Source organism: Mustela erminea, chromosome 2 (genome assembly GCF_009829155.1).
Source record: "Mustela erminea isolate mMusErm1 chromosome 2, mMusErm1.Pri, whole genome shotgun sequence".
Lineage (NCBI taxonomy): Eukaryota > Metazoa > Chordata > Mammalia > Carnivora > Mustelidae > Mustela > Mustela erminea.
The window spans coordinates 108,782,933-108,803,664 of NC_045615.1; the positions used below are offsets into that span (position 1 = coordinate 108,782,933).

The 20,732-nt window shown below is 35.0% G+C and overlaps 1 protein-coding gene across 1 annotated transcript in view; it reads right to left on the reverse strand.

The window, feature by feature from the left end:
* FBXL5 (F-box and leucine rich repeat protein 5) overlaps positions 1–20,732 on the reverse strand; it is a 45,508-nt gene that overhangs the window by 14,317 nt on the left and 10,459 nt on the right. The window contains exons 3-9 of the mRNA XM_032333883.1: positions 19,613–19,708; positions 17,847–18,033; positions 15,177–15,359; positions 12,641–12,766; positions 9,381–9,529; positions 8,692–8,774; positions 7,077–7,799 (exon numbers count right to left, since the gene is read on the reverse strand). Of these exons, the coding sequence (XP_032189774.1) occupies positions 7,077–7,799; positions 8,692–8,774; positions 9,381–9,529; positions 12,641–12,766; positions 15,177–15,359; positions 17,847–18,033; positions 19,613–19,708 (1,547 nt within the window). The remainder of the gene's footprint in view (positions 1–7,076; positions 7,800–8,691; positions 8,775–9,380; positions 9,530–12,640; positions 12,767–15,176; positions 15,360–17,846; positions 18,034–19,612; positions 19,709–20,732) is intronic.

The following is a 20,732-nucleotide window of genomic DNA, read 5'->3' on the forward strand; positions in this document are numbered from 1 at the left end:
AGAACAAGATACTAAAAAGCACTTAATAAATCCAAAAGAAGTCAGGAAAAGACAAAAGAAGAAGAAAAGGTGAAACAAGAGAAAAGCAGCAAGATGATAGGCATAAAAATAACCATAACAATAATTATGCTAAATGTAAACAGCCTAAATAAATTAAATGACAGGGAGTATCTGACTGAATTTTAAAAAGCAAGACCTAACAATAATATAAGCTATCTGCAAAAAACTGAAGAGTAGTTGCCTTGGGGTCAAGGAGTGAAAGAGTAGTGTATAACAAAACAATAATAGCAACGTGAGGGGGCCAAAGAAGGTTGAGGATTTAAATAAGAGGCTACTTTTAATCAATAACAGCCAAGATATCATTTCTACAAAACCTGAAAACACTGCACTGCACTGAGACTATACATGACACTATCTGTTCCTTAAGGCTTCAATTTACTTTAAAATATTGATTTTTCAGGGCACCTGGGTGGCTCTGTCACTTAAGTGCCTGCCTTCAGCTCAGATCACGATCTCAGAGGATTGGGATCCAGGCCCACACTAGATTCACTGCTCCACAGGAGGTCTGCTTCACCCTCTTCTTCCACCCCTCTCCCTACCCACTGTGCTCATATTCTTTCCCCCACCCTCTTTCTCCCTCAAATAAATAAAAATCTTTTAAAAAAATATTGATTTTCAATCTACATTCTCATAGTCAATGCTCTTGTAACAAGCCCCATATAACCAAACTGCCAAAACTCAAGCTACCACATCCCTAAATAGAACATAACGCCTAATGCAGAAGGACTGAAAGCTTCCAATCAGCCCCTCTGTTCCCATACACTAAGTTGTATGCACATGTGAGTTTTATTTGTTCTCAAACCCACTGACACCAGTAGTAGTTACTACTGTAATTGATCTTGAAATAATTTTTATTACTATTACTTTTTAAGGAGGCTGTGCAGGGCCTCAACTCACAACCTGAGATCAAGACCTGAGCTGAGATCAAGAGTCAGATGCGTAACAAAATGAGCCACCCAGGCACCCCAAAATGAAATAATTTTTAAACATAATGAATACAAAAGAATTATGCCTTGGAGGGAAGTGGGGATGGAAATTTATAGTCAAATAAAGCCCTATAATTCTGCTTTTACTTTTTTTGCATTTTTTATTTAAATTGAATTGATTACCATATAATGTATTAGTTTCAGATGTAAAGTTCAGGGATTCTTCAGTCTTATATAATACTTACTGCTCACTATATCATGTGCCTTCCTTAATGTCCATCACCCAATTACCTCATCCCCTCACCCCCATCCCCTCTATAATTCTGCTTTTAGATGAAATATGTCCCCCTCCTAGCATTTTCCAAAGCTTATCAGGAAGTTTCTAAATTCTTTTTCACAAGATACCTCTTAATTATAGTCATCAAAATTCTGACTCCCTTGCTGGGGAGTGGGAGTGGGGAGGGATAGGGTGGTTGGGTTATGGACATTGCAGAGGATATGTGCTATGGTGAGTGCTGTGAAATGTGTAAGCCTGATGATTCACAAACCCATACCACTGGGGCAAATAATACATTATATGTAAATTTAAAAAATAAATAAAAAATTCTGACTCTCTTTGAAATTGATTTTTAATTATACAGAATTTTTAATAAACTCTGACTTATTTAAAAATACCCCAATAAAACTAAGAAAACATAGGAAAACTGCCACTTGCTCAGATATCACTGCAGCTCTGAAGCATTTCAAAAAGGTATAGGTGTTATTTCATTCTTTGAATAATAAAACTGGTCATGCTGAAAATACAACTGAGGGCACATGGGTCGTTCAGTCAGTTGAGTGACTCTTGATTTCAGCTCAGGTCTTAATCTCAGGTTAGTAAATTTGGGCCCTACCATACACTTAAGGATGGGTGTGGAGCCTACTTAAAACTTAAAAAAAAGTGGCAGCAGCCCTTTCTGCCCACAGCTCCTGTCCCCAAATAAAATCACTTTTTGTACCCCCTCTCAAAAAAACCCACCACTAGCGCCTGGGTGGCTCAGTGGGTTAAAGCCTCTGCCTTCAACTTGAGTCATAATCCCAGGATCCTGGGATCAAGCCCCACATGGGCTCTCTGCTCCGTGGGGAGCCTGCTTCTCCCCCTCTCTCTCTGCCTGCTGTGATCTCTGTCTGTCAAATAAATAAATAAATAATCTTTTTTTAAAAAGTGTTTAAAAAAATGTCTTAACAAAAAAAAAAAAAAAAAAAAAAACCACCACCACAACAACAAAAGTAAAAACAAAAAATTTTAACTTGAAAATTTTAAAAATTAAAAAAAAAGGAACACACAACTGAAGGGTGCCTGGCTGGCTCATCAGAAAAACATGCAACTCTTGATATCAGGGTTTTGAATATAAGCTTCAGAGTGGGTGTAGAGATTATTTAAAATAAACTGAAAAAAAGGAAAAAGGAAAAAAAAACACAACTGAATAGAGCTACAGATATGTTTTAATAAGGTATAGTGGTAATGAAAAAGATAATGGTATTGGAAAATGAATTATTAGGAACCAAAAATTCCTAATTCTTTAAAATCAAGTTACATTTAAAAAAAAAAGTTACATTCAAAAACAACTAAAACCATTATCAGGAATACACATATAAAAATACAAAAAGTTTAAAAAGGAATGAGAATATGGTTGTCTTACTTTGTATTGCTTTAACTATAATCTATGCACTTGAATTTGAACAAAAAGAAAATTAATGGAATGATGCACAGCAGTCAAGCCATAGTAACAGCAGTTACCTCAGGGGAAAACATTCTTGGTACATGCCTTCTGAAAGATTTTTGTAATCATCTCCTATTAAGTATCTCTTGTAATGGCAGGGAAGTATTAGGTTTTGGCTGGATAAATTCTTCATTTTAACATACCTGATATCCAATTTTTAAAGAGTCTGGTAATATTCAAATCTACAGTTGACCCCTGAACATTGCAGAGGTAAGCACACCAACAATCCCCACCTTGCGCAACAGAAAATCCAAGCGTAACTTCTGACTCCCAAACACTTAACTACTAGTAGCCTACTGCTGACTGGAAGCCTTACTCATAATATAAACAGTCACGTAACACATATTTTGTATGTTATATGTATTATATACTGTCTTCTTACAATATAAACATGTCATCAATTTCCAAACGCTCATGTCAAAGATAACTAAGCAATCATTACACAGCTACTACTACTTATTGAAAATCTACTGAGTCACCTATTCACCTTATATAAGGCTAGGTTAAGTATTTTACACAAAGCCAGTTATATAAAAAAAAATTAAAAAATTAAAAAAACAGTATCAACCTACACCAAGTCTGTCTGGCCCCAAAGTCAGTGAACCATGGTATTTTCTCCAACATTTTTCACAAGAACACATAACCTAACAGAGCTCTAAGTGGGTCCCATAAAACATAACAGCACCTAGGAGCCAAGAAGAGCTACCTCTCTGAGCTAATGAATGCTTTACCTCCACCCTTCCATTCTCCAGGAAGAAAGAGATTAGTTTACTAAAGACTGTAATGACAAAAAGAAAAAATGAGAGAAAATAAAATACAGAACTTCTCCCAGGGAGTTTCTTTATAACTTAAAAAAGCAGTAAAACTTACACTTCTAGCAAGAAGTATGAAAGTGCCTCTGTGTTATCAAATTTTAAAATATTGCCAAAATGTGTAAGTGAAAATTGTATCTTACAAAACTATAATTTTATATTTTCCTTATTATAAATGAGATCAAGTGTCTTTTCAAGGAGTTAAATATTTGTATGCCATTTTCTGTAATTTGCTTTTTCATGTGCTTTGCAAATTTTCAGCTGTTTTTCGATTATTTTCTTATTAATTGGTATGAATGTTTCCACATTAGGAAAACGAATAATTTGTGAAATAAGTAGCAATTTTTCCCCATTTGTCACTTGCCTTTTATTTTTTTCTTCAGGCAGAAAAACTGTATTTTATATAGCTGAATTTACCAATATGTTACTTCAAAGCTTCTAGAGTTGTCTGCAATGGTTAAGAGGCCTTCACCACTCAGAATGTAAAAGAACTCCATGTGCTTGAATTTTTTGCCACTAATACCTTATGATTAATTTTTCATTTATAATTCTTTGATCCATCTGGAATTTACTGTATATGAGGCAGGAATCCAAATTTACGTGTTTTGGGTTTTTTTCAAAATGGCTTATTATTGACTCAGTTTAATTTACTTAGTAACTCATATTTTTTTTTACTTAAATTGAAGAGCTCTCTTTATCAAACGAAAAGAATGCTTTATAGATTTAGATGCACTTTCTATTCTGTTTTTTTTCTAGTCATAAGCACATACCACTCTGTTTGCATATAGTTAGTTTCATAATGTGGTTTAATAAATTACGAAAGCAGTATTTATTGTGATTTTTTCCTAGAATTTTTGTCTGTATTTGGCCAACCAACTGATAATATTGGGAGCTTTGACTCTGTTATGTTGTTGGTTTTTTCTATTCAAGAATATGGCAGAACTTTCTACTTGTTTAAATGAATATCTTCTGTGTTGTTCAGTATTTTAAAGTTTTCTTCTTATAGATGGTGTCCATTACTTGTTAAGTTTGTCTTTAGTACTTCAGCTATTTCGTTGCTTCTATTAAAGTTTTTTTTTAAACTTAAAAAAAAAAAAAAAAGGCAGTACAAGTAGATCATGCTCAAAGACCAAAAATTCTAAACTCTGGCTATTCAATTCCGATACAACTCAGCAGTGCTTTTTGTAAAACTTAAGGCTATATAACGGCACTAAATTACTTCAACAGATACTCTACATTTTCCAAAAATTCCCAATATAAAACCATGACTCATTTTAAGTTAAAAAGAGAAAAGAAAATCCTAAATGATGAAATAATAATAAATGTAATTCTGTACCCCTTAAAGATTTTAAGTAGGCCAAATTCTAATATTAATGCCAATAAATTAGTATAGAATTATTTTCTGAGGAATCTGAGAGGCAGGGCAGGGGGTCTGGGGGATAGGGAAGAAAAAAATGAAACAAGATGGGATCAAGACCCAGGGTCCTGGGATTGAGCCCCACATCAGGCTCTCTGCTCAGAGGGGAGTCTGCTTCCTCCTCTCTCTCTCTGCCTGCCTGCCTACTTGTGATCTCTGTCAAATAAATAAATAAATATAATCTTTTTTAAAAAGGGGGGGGCATCTGGATGGCTCAGTGGGTTAAATCCTCTGCTTTCAGCTCAGGTCATGCTCCCAGGGTCCTGGGATCAAGCCCCACATCGGGCTCTTTGCTCGCTAGGGAGCCTGCTTCCCCATCTCTCTCTCTGCCTGCCTCTCTGCCTAGCTGCGATCTCTGTCAAATAAATAAATAAAATCTTAAAAAAAAAAAAAAAAAAAAGATGGAATCAAGAGGGAGACAAACTATCTTAATCTCACAAAACAAACTGAGGGTTGCTGGGCGGTGGGAGGTAGGGAGAGGATGGCTAGGTATGGACATGGGGAAGGGTATATGCTATGGTGAGTGCTGTGAAATGTGTAAGCCAGATGATTCACAGACCTGTACCCCTGGGGTAAATAATACATTATATGTTAATAAAAATTTAAAAATAAAAATAAAAAAATTAAAAACTCTTTACAAAGATCACTTTTCTGCTAACTTCCCTATAAATTTAAAATAGGATTTTAACTGCAAACATTTTGAAATACATACCTTTAAGGACCTTGCTTCTTAAAGAAAGAAGACAGAAGGCTACTCAAAAAATAATTTTTCTGTTCTTTTACCTTCCATTTATATATCACCAATCTACTTTTATAAACTTACATCCTACTATCACCCAGTACATATCATTCACCACAACCAAACTGGAATACCAAGTTTCTGAACATTTACTGAGTCCAACTTAATCTGCTAAAGATCATACCAACAAGAAAAGAAGAATACTAGGCTTTATGTTGGATGAATTTTCATTGTTTAACATGTTTAGCATCCCATTATTAAAGAACCTTAATAAAATTCAAGTCTATTACAAGGTAAAAGAGAAAACACATAAACAAATTTCCAAAAGTTCCTATCAAACATAATGAAATAATTATTGCAAATTAATAATGCTGAGAACAGCCATAACAACAAAATAACCTAACAACAATTACAATAGCGCTTTACTACTATGTGTACTGTGTGCTCAAGTAATCCTCACTGCTTGGAATGAATGATGTCTTCTACTGTCACCTATCAAAATCCTTCATTTTTCTTCAAGATTCAATTCAGTGTCATTTCTTTTTTTTCTTTCTTTCTGTTTTTTGGGGGTTTTGGTTTGTTTATTTGTTTGTTTTTAAGCAGGTGCTCCCTCCATGTCCAACATGGGGCTTGAACTCACAACCCTGAGATCAAGAGTCAGATGCTCTGGTGACTGACCCAGCCAGGTACCCTTCCTCATTAAATTTCCTGATCATTTACAACAACTGAATGAGAGATGTCTTCTCTCTCTATACCCACAGAATCTCTATACGACATCCCTAGAGTGTACACAGATAATACACAGCAATGGAATATGGTATATTTTATCTTCTTCTCTGTTACAAGCCCTTGAGGGAAAAACTATCTTATTTTTCATCTACTAAAGCATCTTGGAGAATTTGTAGGCATTTGCTGACTATTGATTAAACTCAACATTCTGGGCACCTGGGTGGCCCAATGAGTTAAGTGTCTGCCTTTGGCTGAGGTCAGGATTCCAGAGTTCTGGGATAAAGTCCCACTCAGGCTCCCTGCTCAGTAGGGAGTCTGCTTCTCCCTCTGCCTTCCCCCACCTTATACATATGCACACACACTCACTGTCTCTCTCTGAAAAATAAACAAAAATTCTTAAAAAAAATAAACTCTAAATGTTCTTCCATATTTCACAAAGAATTCAAATGGACTGAAATGAAACTCTGAGCTCAACTTATTTTGTTCTAATGCTTTGAAGTAGGACAGATTCTGGTTAACTCTTTCAGTTAAACAAATCAGCTAAAAGGAATGACTTAAATTGAAATTTTTATATTCTATTTGAGAATGTAAACATGTCCACTTCTTAATATTCTGCAACTAATTACTTACCTGAGACCATGGTCTGTGATCTGATAACATCCAGACAGACTGAGAAACAGAAGTACACGTCCAGTCTCTTGATCAGATTTTTCACTCCCAGAGTAAATTAAGTCTTGTCCTCTAAGCAATCTAGTCCTTGATGCTTTTTTACACAATGCAGAAGACTCTGGGAGTGCTGACATAGTTCTTAGAGCTGTTCCTGTACAACAGAATGAATGACCACAATATGCAAAGGCTGGAGAAGCACAATGCTGCTGCCAACAGACACTAGTCCTTAATCCAACAATATCTTTACTGTAACAACCAGAGGAGGAACAACTAAAGTTGGATGCTGTTTCCATTACACAAAGACTTTCAACATTTCTATGTCTCCATTCTACAGCATCTTCAATATCAGCCAAATCTTCAGCATCTAACATCCACACATATGGAGAAGTGAAACTGTCAGAAGAAACGGTCTTAGTCCAGGGGTGTTCATTATCCATTTCTTCTCCAATACCTTTGTTAGTTAAATCGTGCAAACAAGTGTATTGCTTGGTGGACTGCGTGGTAATGTCTTTATTTTTCCATGTAGTCGAAGTAATTTTGCTCGTAGTTTTTAAAAGGCCACTCTGATGAGATGTCAGAATTCCGAGGGCTCTAGAAATCTTCTCTAGAGCCACATCTGTGATTTTTTCACATCCAGACAGATCAAGATGCCGAAGACTCTGGCAGCAACCAAGCCAAGACCAACTATAATTAAGAAATAATAGGACTATTAGTGGCTATTGTTAAAATCTTCAAAAGCATTTGATTATATGTGAATAGACAGAAACTAAAAGATTTAAAATCTAATATAATCAAATATTTACTGAGTATCTACTGTCAGGCATCATTTTAGAAACTAGGAATTAGAAAAGACAGAGTAATTAGGGTTTAAGATTATTGCTACTCTTCTGTTATAAGGGAAGGAGGACAAAGATATAAAAAAGGAGAGACTTCACATATTATTCCAACAAGTAACCAGTGGAGGAAAGGCTATACACACACCAAAGAAAGAGAATAACTAATTAAAGGAGGAAGATCCAGAAGAAACAAACTCTAGGAACCGGGACAGAATTAGCCATAGCCAGAGAAGGGTACACCTCTCCCTCTGAAACAGGAAGAGAGATACTGATATAAATGCTAGAGGGGGAAAGAGAAGGGTGAGGTAGAATAAGAAAGAAAGTGATGGTATCTAAGGAAATAAAACCTATGAAGACTGTAGCTTGAGGAAAATGTTACAGTTCCAGAATATGAAGAATATAAGAGAAAGCTTTGCCAAATGGCATTTGGAGCCCAAATGAAACTGGAAACTTCTTAAAAATATATAATGCCAATCTACATTGACTGTCCAGCAAGGCTCAAAGGTCTAGACACAGTAGAGGATTATAAAGATAAAAGGATGATGCAAACTGAATTTTTGGATCAGCTGGATCCTATGGACAAGAAGCAAAGAACTGGAGGGTGCTATCAAGTTAAGTCACATATGACTTAGATCTAATAGTACAATTAAACTGCAATTATGGAAATAAGAAACTACAGAACAATTCTACTAATACGTAAGTTGAAATCATTATACTGAAATGTCCAAAAAATAACTAACCTGTCAAATGCAGAATCTGAAATGTCAGTCTGGGTCAGATCCAGATGCTCCAAGTTAGGACAAAGTTCTAAAATCTGCCTAACCTGGTGGGGGGGGGTGGGATTAAGAAAGACATCACTTTTAGTAAAAAACTTTCAGTAAATAACATAAGCCAGTGGTTCTCAAGTTTTGTGCATGTAAAAAATCACTTCAGTTCATGTATTCACAAATACATATTCTAAACTCAAAACTCTGGACAATCTGTGTTAGTAACCATGAGATTAGACCCAAGAAATTTATATTTCTAAGGAATACCCAAGGAGATTCTGATGGAGGACAAGACACACTTGTAAGACAGTGTGATTTAATCTCACTTGCCTGTTTTACAAACTCTTACATATAAAGAAACATTAAAAAAAACTGGGTTTCATCACTGAACTTAGTATCTGTGAAACTAAGTAAATTGTTTAACCTCTCCCTGTCTCTGTTTCCTTTTCTATAATGTGTAGAGGGTACCTATATACCAAAACTACTAGGAAAACTGAAATGAAATAACATGAAAATTTAGCAGTGTATGGCTGCCCATGGGAAGGCACTCTCCTAAGTAAACAGCTATTTTTTTTCCTTCATTAAATTCAGGAATAAGTAAACCAAATTTAGATCACTGCTACTTTTTCTTAATACCCAAACTAGTACTAATTTATACATACCATTTTGCTGGAAACTGCAGAGCTGTATGCTAATACTATAGTTTTTACTGAAGTTCCGACATATGGTAGAACATTATGAATTAAGCCATGAAGTAAACGTTTTTCCATTTGCGCAATGCTGATAGCAATTGATTCCTCTGCAGACTCTTCTGTAAAATGAATTCAAAAATCTAAGAATTTGATACCAGTAATTCTATCAGGCTACTCAAGGAATCACCAAGTCATTTAATATGAAATACTTTTTGCTTTTTTTTTAAGTAGGCTCCATGTCCAGTGTGCAGCCCAGTGCAGGGATTGAACGCATTACCCTGAGATCAAGACCTGAGCTGTGATCAAGAGTCAGGTGCCTATCCAGCTGGGTCAACCAGGTCAACCCCTTTTCTTTCTCTCTATGGTTTTTTTTTTTTTTTTTTTTTTTTAATACTTGATGCTACTCTTAAACTCCCTTATATATGTAAAGCAACTTCAATGGATAAGGTCTCACTCACCAAAACTTAGTATTTAACAGGTCTGACATCAACTAAAAAGAGACAAAAGGGGAAAAAAACTTTATAATGAGAATGAAAGTTTTTTTTCACTTTTTGAGGCTGAAGGTGATGAGTAAATATAGCAGAGACAGAAAAAATACCTTCAGCTTCAGGAACTTGAAGAAGTTTTGGAAAAATATTGAGTATTTAAAAGAACAGTAGAAGCTCTTCAAAAAAATAGAAGCTCTTTAAGAAAAAAATCAAAGAAAAATAACTATGATAAAAAGTATCATTTGTTATTTTAGAAAAATAAAAGGGACACAGAGCTAAAAAGGATTTAAAACAACTGAATGAGCCTGGTCATAATAAATCAAGTAAAGTACCTTAGAATTTTTAAGAAGCGTGGTTTTTGGTTTTTGCTTAATAACTTCTGTAGAGCCTAGATGTTTGCAATAGGATGCCACACTGTTAACAACCAACACCACAAAAACACTACAAACTCCAATTTGATATAAGTGAAAAAAAAATGCCAACTAAACCAAAAAAAAAGAATTAATAATTGTATTACCTTTCTCAGGGCACTATTATTATTATGCTTACCTAAAGACATAACCTGAATATCTCTAACAGTTTAACAGAATTAAGAAAGTCTCATTTTTAAGAAAGTCTCATTTAAAATAAAACTGAGTGTAGCTTACAAAAGAAATATTTCAAAAAATTCTGAATTTGTGACTAATGGTTCCATATTTACAGATTTACCTAAATTTCTTGTTTATTAGTCAGACATATGTAAAGTACAAAGATAAAAATGACTTTTGGCAAACCCTATCTATCCTACAGTAATTTTATTCTCAAATAATTCTTTTGTTTCTGTGGTCCTCCCTATCTAAATCTGTTTTACTGGGAAATCCTAAAAAAAAATTTAAAAAAATAAGAAATTAAATATCCTGTGAAGAACAGTATCTTCCTGCAAGACTAGAAAAGACAACTAAACTGAAAAAGCACTAACATAAAATATAGGTGGTAGATTCAAAGTTTAGTCTTAACTACACCAAACAGCTGAACGGGATATATTACCTTAACAAGACTCAATCATTACAGCCTTAACCTTTCCTTTTCAATGTGAATGCTTATTGATAAGCATTCTTTGGTTATTTCCTCAAGTGATGAGACAAATACACTAAGTTTGGTAAAGACTTTAAAGCTCACATGGGTTTTGCTCAAACTTCTGAAGAGACCTTAGTCACCCTATTTAAAATTTTAGTTTCTTTCCTCTCTTTCTCCATGGCTCCTGACACTATGCAGCACAGCAGATATATTTTGCCTGTGTTTATCATTTATCTTCCCTCTTTTTTTTTTTTTTTTTTTATTTGAGAAAGAAGGAAAGAGAGGGAGTTAAAAAGCAGGGGGAGCGGCAGAGGGAGCCGGAGAGGAAGAAGCAGATTCCTGGCTGAGCAAGGAGCCCAATGCCGGGCTTGATCCCGGGACCCTGAGATCAAGATCTGAACCAAAAGATAGATGCTTAACTGACTGAGCCACCCAGAGGTCCCTCCCCTCTCCAAATTGTAAGGCCAAGGATTTTTTTTTCCTATTTTGTTCGCTATTAACCTTATGCCCAAGAAAGTTCTTGCCACAGGGTGAGCATATCACCCAATCTAGCTGAAACAGACCTCCTTCTTATGTAGCATCCTCTAAATGTTCAAAACCATAACACAATGTGGCGACTTCATTTCACAGATCTTTATTTTTATAGTCCTCCTTTTCTACGTTTGGTTCTTTGCCAAAAAATTTTTTTTTAAGATTTATTTATTTATTTGGGCGGGGGAGAGGGTAAGAAACTCAAGCATACTCCCTGCTGAGCACAGAACCTGACATGGGCCTGGATCCCACCCTGAGATTAAAACCTGAGCAGAAACCAAGAGTCTGACACTTAGCCAACTGCACCATCTAGGTGCCCCCAGCTTAGTATTTTTTAAGTGAGCAAGTTATACATAAAAATTCCATGCAGTTTCAGTTTTACCAGGTATTAGAATGTCTTGTCTGTTTTTTTTTAACTCTTTCACCATTTTTAGTAATCATCTCCTATAATACTGCCTAAGAATTTTTCTCTTCCTCCTCTATACTCCCAAATAGTGTCTTTCTGAACCTCTACTGTGGCATTTTTAATTATATGCCTTGAATTAAGAATTACCTATTCTAAATTCTCTGCCAGATGAGTTCTTTAAGAATACAGTCTTAGTCACCCTTCAATTCTCCCACAGTACTTACAGTATGGCTAGACTAATTATAATCCCTTGTCATTTACAGAGAATTTTCATATATACATAACTTAATTCCACATTAACATTGTGAACCAAGTAGTATGATGGTTTACAAATGAATAAACAGATTCAACAGCTTCATGCTCCTTCCTCTAAGCCAGGATGACTCAATAAATATTGCTGAACTGATCAAATAAAATGGTCCTAAAAGACACACTGTAAACTACAAAGTGCTATATAATGAATGTACATTACTTCAATAAGGAGAACAGCCATTATTTTCTGACTTAAGTATTTAAATATAACAACAGATGGGAAAAAATCCTATATACACTTAAATCAAACAGAATAAATTTTAAGTTTGCTTATTATTCTTTCAAATTTTACAAAGCAGTAGGCTTATAAACTCCAATTTCTTTAAAAGACACAAAATATGCAAATCTTAACACCTAATAATTTATAAGCACTTAACTGTTAAGTATATTAATTACTAAAGCACCATGTATTCATTTTAATTCCAAACATAGCTTACCAGATTCATCTATATCAGCATCTTCATCCCACTCCTGAAAAGCACGACTTTCATCTTTTCTATTTTTCACCCATTCTTCATCAGGTTCAGTATCAAGTTCAGTTGCTGGACCACTATACCAGTCACCTACTCAACAAATAAATAAAAGGAACAAAGTAAGATTAGACCAGTTACCATTAAAAAAAAAAAAATTTACCTATTTACAATGAAAATCTCTGCACACAGAAAATATTTGAGCTCTAGTCTAGGCAATGGGCCAGCAAGTGTTAAAAATTTTCAATTATGGTTTAAAAATTACACTTAAATAATATGCAAGGGAATTTCAGACATACTAAAAAGAATTATGAAAAATAATTATCAATAGTCTTACATGCAATTTTAGAAATCATTGAAAAGAACTTAACCTTTTTCCCCTACTGTGGCTTCACACTGGCACCAGCAATACCCTCCAAATGATGATAGCTAATAAACAAAAGTAAGCAAAGACTTTCTGCTCAATAGTGAATAGTCGGCAATTCAGCAATAGATAGGAACATAGTCAAAGGGGAAAGATTAAGGTAAAGCTAAATCATAAATGTAAAGATCCTGAAGATTAAATTATACAACTGTGAAGTAAGAGACAATGCAGAATTAATTTACTGAACCCTTAACATTACATCTAAATTACAATTTCTCAATCTTAACAGTACTAACATTCTGGGCTGGGTAATTCTGTGCAGTGGGGAGCTGTACTGTGCATTGTAATACGGTGTTTAGCACAAACCCTGGCCTCTACTCACTGCAGGCTAGTAAAATCCTCCCAAATGGGACAAACAAAAATGTCTCCACAGACATTTCAAAATGTTCCCTGGATGGTGGTAAAAAATTCTGATTGAGAGACACTAGAAACAAACACCATAAATAAATTAAAAAAACAAAAAAATTTTATTGAAACTTTTTGTTTAAACATTTAAAAACAAAGAGAAGCATATTTAAGATTGGTTAAGATCACAGAAGTCTTGTACAGCATTTTTACATTTGATCTTTACATCAAATAGTACCTTATTATGTGTTAATCCCTATTAATTAGTTATAAATAAAGATATAGCTAAACAAGAAAGTATTAAATATATCCGTATTTCCCTCGACTTCTCACTTAATATTTCATTTTCCTCCAACAGGAAAATTATTCTACATAAAAATAGTAATTCTGGGGCGCCTGGGTGGCTCAGTCAGTTAAGCGGCTGCCTTTAGCTCAGGTCATGATCCCAGGGTCTTGAGATCGAGCCCCACATCAGGATCCCTGCTCAGTGAAGGCAGAGCCCGCTTCTCCCTCTCCCTCGGCCTGCCATTCTGCCTATTTGTGCTCTCTCTGTCAAATAAAAAAAATGAAATCTTAAAAAATAATTATAATTATAATCAGTTAGTAAGTCCACTCAATACTTCAAACAGCTTTGCTAAAAAAATATCTAAGAACAGCTATTTTAAAGATGCTATATATTAACATAAAAAATAAAATTTTTAAAATTAAATTTATAATTATGTGAGAAATATATATTTCCATGTCAAAATGACAAATTACAGACAACAAAAAAATTTAATTTAGGGACGCCTGGGTGGCTCAGTTGGTTAAGCAGCTGCCTTCGGCTCAGGTCATGATCCCAGCGTCCTGGGATCGAGTCCCACATCGGGCTCCTTGCTCCACAGAGAGCCTGCTTCTCCCTCTGACTCTGCCTGCCCTTCTGTCAGCCTGTGTTCGCTCTCACTCTCTCTCTCTTACAAATAAATAAATAAAATCTTTAAAAAAAAAAAAAAAAATTTAATTTAAATGTGAAGTTAAAAGAGTCATTTAGAAGAAACTTTTTAAATCAGTTTCATACAGGAAAAATGTATGCCATATTATTTGCTTTTACTCCATGACTGCACTATATGCTCATAAAAAGGAAATTTTCTTTAATTGTTTATAAGTAAAAGTAACTTATCACAATGAAATAAATATGAAATTGTGATTTAGGATGAGGCATTACCAATCACCAAAAAATATGCTGAAGACAAAAACAGAGTCAGTTACTCTGAGCCACTACCAAGGCAGCCCTAATGGTGCTTCATCTTTAAATTTTATAGAATTTATTCTCTACTTTTTTATATAATTATTTAAATCTGTTCTGACAACCTATTAATTTCATTTTAACTCCAAACAGAGGCAAAAGCAGGAAGAAGTAGCATTTAAAAAGTAGCATAATGAATACCCATCACCTCATCACCGATCTTCAACAATTATCAACATTTTGCCAATTATTTTGCATTCTCTCCCCTATTTTTTTCCTAACTATTTAAAAGAAATTGCACACATCACATAAATCACCCATGAATACATCAGCATTGTAGTTTTTCAAAAGTGTATACAAAAAACACATCAGCTAACTGTAAAATCTACTCTTCGGTCAACGTCTCAGAATTTCCCTCCCTGACCCTGCTTATTAATGTCTAAATGTAATCACTTAGAGAAATGGATTGAAGTATTTCTTAAAACAAACTAAAAGTTTCATTTACCTACCTCTAGCCCAATGAACAGGGTAAAGATGTTTCCAAAGCGATCCAGTTTTTGCGAGCTGAGACCATTTAGTGCTTACTTGACTGCATCGACACAATTCTTGAGGATTAAGATAACTGAAAATTGACAGCATTACCTCAGGAGGAAGATGGGTTATACCTGTGGCTTGTTCTGACACTTCCGCTTCTGAAATTTAAAAAAAAAAAAAAAAAACTTTAACATTAAAGGCTATAAGAGCAAATGCAGTAAAAAATTACAATCGCATTTCTATAAATAAAATCCAGTGCCTAAAGTCCACTCCTTCCTGCTTCCAAGATGTGAAAAGGAAATAACATGGACTAGTGGTAACATGGGGATGTTCAACTTGTTAAGAACCTGTAGGGTTAAACTATGAGGTCCCAAATCATACTTCATCAGTGGAGCTACAATAATGAACACAGAACTGACTTCCTCTTACAAAGGCGTCACAGAAAAAACAATACTCACTCTGTAGCATAAGAAGCATCATTTGAAAAAGGAACCCAGCAGGTTATACAGCTTCAAATATAGAGTCAGCCAGATTATGAGATCTCCAAGGCATTTTTAATGACACACACAAATCTCGTAACACGTTCCATTCATGTATTAGGACTCCTGTCAATATTTTCCTTGTGTTCCCTCTTTGATTTTCACATGTGATATAAGAGGTCTGTCAAATCTAACTTCTGTAACCACAGGTAACCAAACCTACTTATACTATTTGTGAGCCAGCTGAGACAATGTAATGTTAACATTTCTAATGCTCGTGTACATTTTTATTGGCAATCTTTTGTCAGCAACTATTTTTTAAAAATAGCCACTGAATGTCCAATTTCCTATAATAAATTACTTCAGGAGCATTTTTCCCAAAAAATGCAAATAAAGTGCTACAATAAGAATACAAACTACAAGAGATTCATCAATAAGGACTGCAAAGAATTTGAGGTACCTTATACACCTGATCTGCCCTCACAAAGCAACTTAAATACAGAAATGCTGTGATCACATTACTTTAACCCAACCTTTTTCAAATGGCAAATATTTAATCATAATACAGCTATAATTTGCTTTGAAGGAGTGGGAAAACTAAATGTATTAAGTGTGATGCTTTTAAATCCCATGTGAGAATTACAATTAAACTAGACACAACAGGTCTTGGCTTGGTGTCGAAGGCACAAGCTGCATTTCAGAATGAAGCACACAAGCTTTATGGGTTTAATTATAGGCTCACCTATAAAAACATTTTTGTTTCAACATGCATCTCACCTACTTTGTTAAATAAAGAGAAAAGGACCAATTTCAAAGAATTTTAAGCTATTTTAACAGGACTGTCACTGTTATTGCCCATCTAGAAGCAGAAGAAAAATTTTTACTAGCCTGAGGATGCCAATTTCCTTTAATGATGTTTTAAAAGGCAAAGCTATCAAAGATCAATAAGAATAAATATGAGGTGGGGTGCCTGGATGGCTCAGTGGGTTAAAGCCTCTGCTTTCGGCTCAGGTCATGATCCCAGGGTCCTGGGATCAAGCCCCACATGGGGCTCTCTGCTCAGCAGGGAGCCTGCTTCCCTTCCTCTCTCTCTGCCTACTTCTGATCTCTGTCATATAAATAAATAAAATCTTTTAAAAAAATAAATAAATAGGGGCGCCTGGGGGGCTCAGTGGGTTAAGCCGCTGCCTTCGGCTCAGGTCATGATCTCAGGGTCCTGGGATCGAGTCCCGCATCGGGCTCTCTGCTCAGCAGGGAGCCTGCTTCCCTCTCTCTCTCTGCCTGCCTCTCTGTCTACTTGTGATCTCTCTGTCAAGTAAATAAATAAAATCTTTAAAAAAAAAAATAAAATAAAATAAATAAATAAATATGAGGAAGTAGTTTATGAATTAAAAAGGCAAGCAGACTTTATTTGCACTTCTCATCTGTTTTCTTAAAGTAACAATACATAGAAAAACAGTGTTCTCATACTTGCTCCCCTGTGTATTATTACTGGATATAAGCTAAAAGAATAACACATGGAAAAGGATGGAAATAAAGCTATAAGCATAACTTATTTTAAAAACGAATGGACAAAACAAGGAAAGATAAACAGTCACTATGGTCAATGGAGCTCCGAAAGCTAGATGATGGGGAGGAAAAAAAAAGAAAGTTGAATGATACTGCAAAAGTACTCTGTATATGATAGCTTTCAATGATTCTGACTGACCAAAATAATTTTTATTATTATTACTACATAAGTTCCTTTAAGAAACACTACACTGCATGTGGCCCAACATTACACTGCATATGGGATGTTAAATTATCATAAACCACACCAAATTCTTAGAAACTACTATCTTCGGGGCAACTGGGTGGCTCAGTTGGTTAAGCGTCTGCCTTTGGCTCAGGTCATGATCCCAAGATCCTGAGACAGAGCCCCACATCAGGCTTCCTGCTCAGCAGGGAGTCTGCTTTTCTCTCTCTCTCTCCTTCTCTGCCCCTCCCTACCACTTGTTCTCCTCTCAAATAAATAAAATTAAAAAAAAAAAAGAAATTATGTCTTCAATTAAATATATACTTGAAAATAAATGGCTTAAAATTATTCTTCTAACAAAATCTAAAGTTCTTATTAACAAGATGCAAATGGCCTCCAAACTTCTCACTATTTAAACATATGAATCTCACCTTTATCTGACTTTTCATCCACAGAATATTTAAAAAACTTCTGTCGCTCCTCAGCTTGATTCCACAGGCTAAGACCTCTAAGGAGTTCTGCTGTGTCCTTCTGAGAGCAGTGTTGTGCAATCACTTTCTTCTTAATATCCTTAAGCTCTTCATAGGTAAAATATTCCATTAACATTGGCTGAAAAACCTAAATGAAACATTCATAAGGAAAGATGCTTGACTCATTTTGTTTACACCTTTTAATTAATGGCTCAATTGCAGTATTATGACCCCATATTTCCAAGAGAAAGAAATTTTGGTTGTTGCCACCCAGTCAGCTTATCCAAAAAAGTGTAGAGAAGAGTACACCAAAAGAACCGTTCCTTCTATGGCTTCTCTGGCTAATAAACCCCAAATAATTAAAAAGCATCAGAAGCAGAAGGTTTTCCTATGCAAAGCTGTCAAACACTCTTAAGCAGTCTCATATGGTTAGACATTTAGGTCAGTTAACTGCCTTCTGTTACTCCAGCAACTGAACTGTATACCTCAGTAGGATCTCTAAATCACATAAGAAAGGTAAAAGGTACCCAGTGTACTAAGAACCCTAAAACTCAAAGCTCTACTGAGACCCTGAACTATCTATCTACATTTCTTCTTTGAAACAGATGCTTAGTCCCAACCTCCAATTTACAGAATTAGAATCTTAAAGAAATGAAGCCACAGGTTTGGTTTGATTTTGTTTTTTGATTTTTTTTTTGTTTGTTTTTTGTTGTTGTTGTTCCACACATAATTTTGATGAGCATCTCAGGTTAAGGAACACTACTCTAGTATACTCAGTGGCTTCAATGTTGGTTTCATATTACAATGACTTGGGGACCTTTAAAATATATCCAGGCCAGTACCTCTCACCTGACTTAATCAGTCTGGAAAGAGCTGATAAGTAGGTTTTTTTTGGTTTTTTTTTTAAATAGAGATCTAATTATAAGGTGAAGCCATAGGTGATATTCACCATAGTAAACTGATTAACAACTAAACAAGAATCCCATTCCTCCTAAAATAATTTTTCTATTCCTTACCCTAATCCTAATAATCACCCCACATTTAGAGAAAGAAGAGAATGGGAAAATGTTTTGCTCATCCAATCAGTGATATCCTAATACATGTGTACTAGGAATAAAACTGATTAGTTTAACACTACCATTTGATTACCAAAATCCCCTACAAAAAAAAGAACACGAAAAATACTTGAATGTTAGCATGAATAGACACAAAACATCAAAAAGTTTCAAGAATCCTCTAAAGGTTCTAAGAAGACATTAAGGTAACATGGAAAGTTAACATTCAATACAGTGCCACCTACATAATAAGAAAAAAAAATTTTTGAACATTTTATTTATTTGAGAGAAAGAGAATGTGAAAGAGAGAGATCACGAGATGGGGGAGAATCAGAGGGAGCACAGACTCCCTGCTGATCAGGGAGCCCAGATATGGGACTTAATCCTGGGACTCCAAGATCATGACCTGAGCTGAAGGCAGTTGCTTAACCAAATGAGCCACCCAGGGATCCACAGAAAGTAAGTATTACTTGAGCAAATGAATTAAGTCACTGATTCAGTGAAAAGCAACCACCTCTCTGAGAAAACAAATTTTGTTTTCTTGGGAGTTTTCCTCTTTTCCTAAAATGAACCAGAAGCTTATCATCCTACGCATTATTTTGAAGAATGAAAGCTAAAACATCTTAAAAATTGTGTAAGTCAAAATCACAAGGAAGAAAAAATTATGCTTACCTCCTCTTCCTCTTTCATGTGAGGAAGAAAATCCCTTGTAAAAGCCTCCAATCTCTCTTTCAGCTGTTTTGCATAATTTAACTGCTCACATTCGTTCTAGAAACATAAAAATAATTATATTCTATAAAAATGTTGCTTCATTATTTATTCTGTACTGATCCTAGGAAGGTACAACATAAAACCTCAGGGAAAAAACAGACTGAAGAACAGCAAAGTGGTCTCTGTATTTTTTGTTGCATAAAGATGTCCTTAAAATATCTTGCAAAGGAACCCTGAATTTTTAGTAATGTGATCTAGTATTTCTTTAAAAGGTCATAAAAAGTCTAAAAATAGCAACTATTTGCTCAAAACTTCTATTAATTTCTAATGTATACATTTATATAATTTCTATGTTTCAGTTTTCTTAACCTATGTCTGAGCAGTCTCCAAGAGCTTAATGGACTCGATCACCAGAGTACCTTCATACTCATCCAATGTACCCTCCAATACACAATCCACAACATCTGTTATGCCGATAACAGATATTTATACTAATGGAAGACCATGTCTACTTCAAAAGGTCAGATATCAACATACCTCTAGGTAAGGGGCTCAAGACATCTTGAAGTATATCAGTCTAGTTCTGGACAACAGCTAAAAGGTTTTCTCAGATGAACTAAGATCCCATCTCCTCCCTCTATAACAGCTATCACTTCTACATCAGCCCTCTCAAGTTAAAACATGTGGAATTTTACAAAATAATAAAACTTTTAAAATATAGGAATATTGTATCCCTGCTGAGTCTCCTCCTTTATTTACTAATTTATTCAACTGCTTCCCAATATTTCATCCAAAGTCCTATTCTCTGAAGATTTTATACATTTTCCCTAAGCATCCCAAGTGGCTTCCAGTTCCACTTCACCTGCTAAAAATGATCAAATTTGCTTTTCCAAATCAAATTACTCTTCTCACCCTAAAACCCATCTACACCTCCTCCTATTAACAAATACCCACCTGGACTGCACAAGCAGTTCAAATCCAACATGTCCAAAATGAATCTTTTTATTCCCCAAGCCTTTTCTATATTCCCTCGAATTTTAGGCTCAATTCTCATTTTTACTTCCTTTCTCTTTCTCCTTTC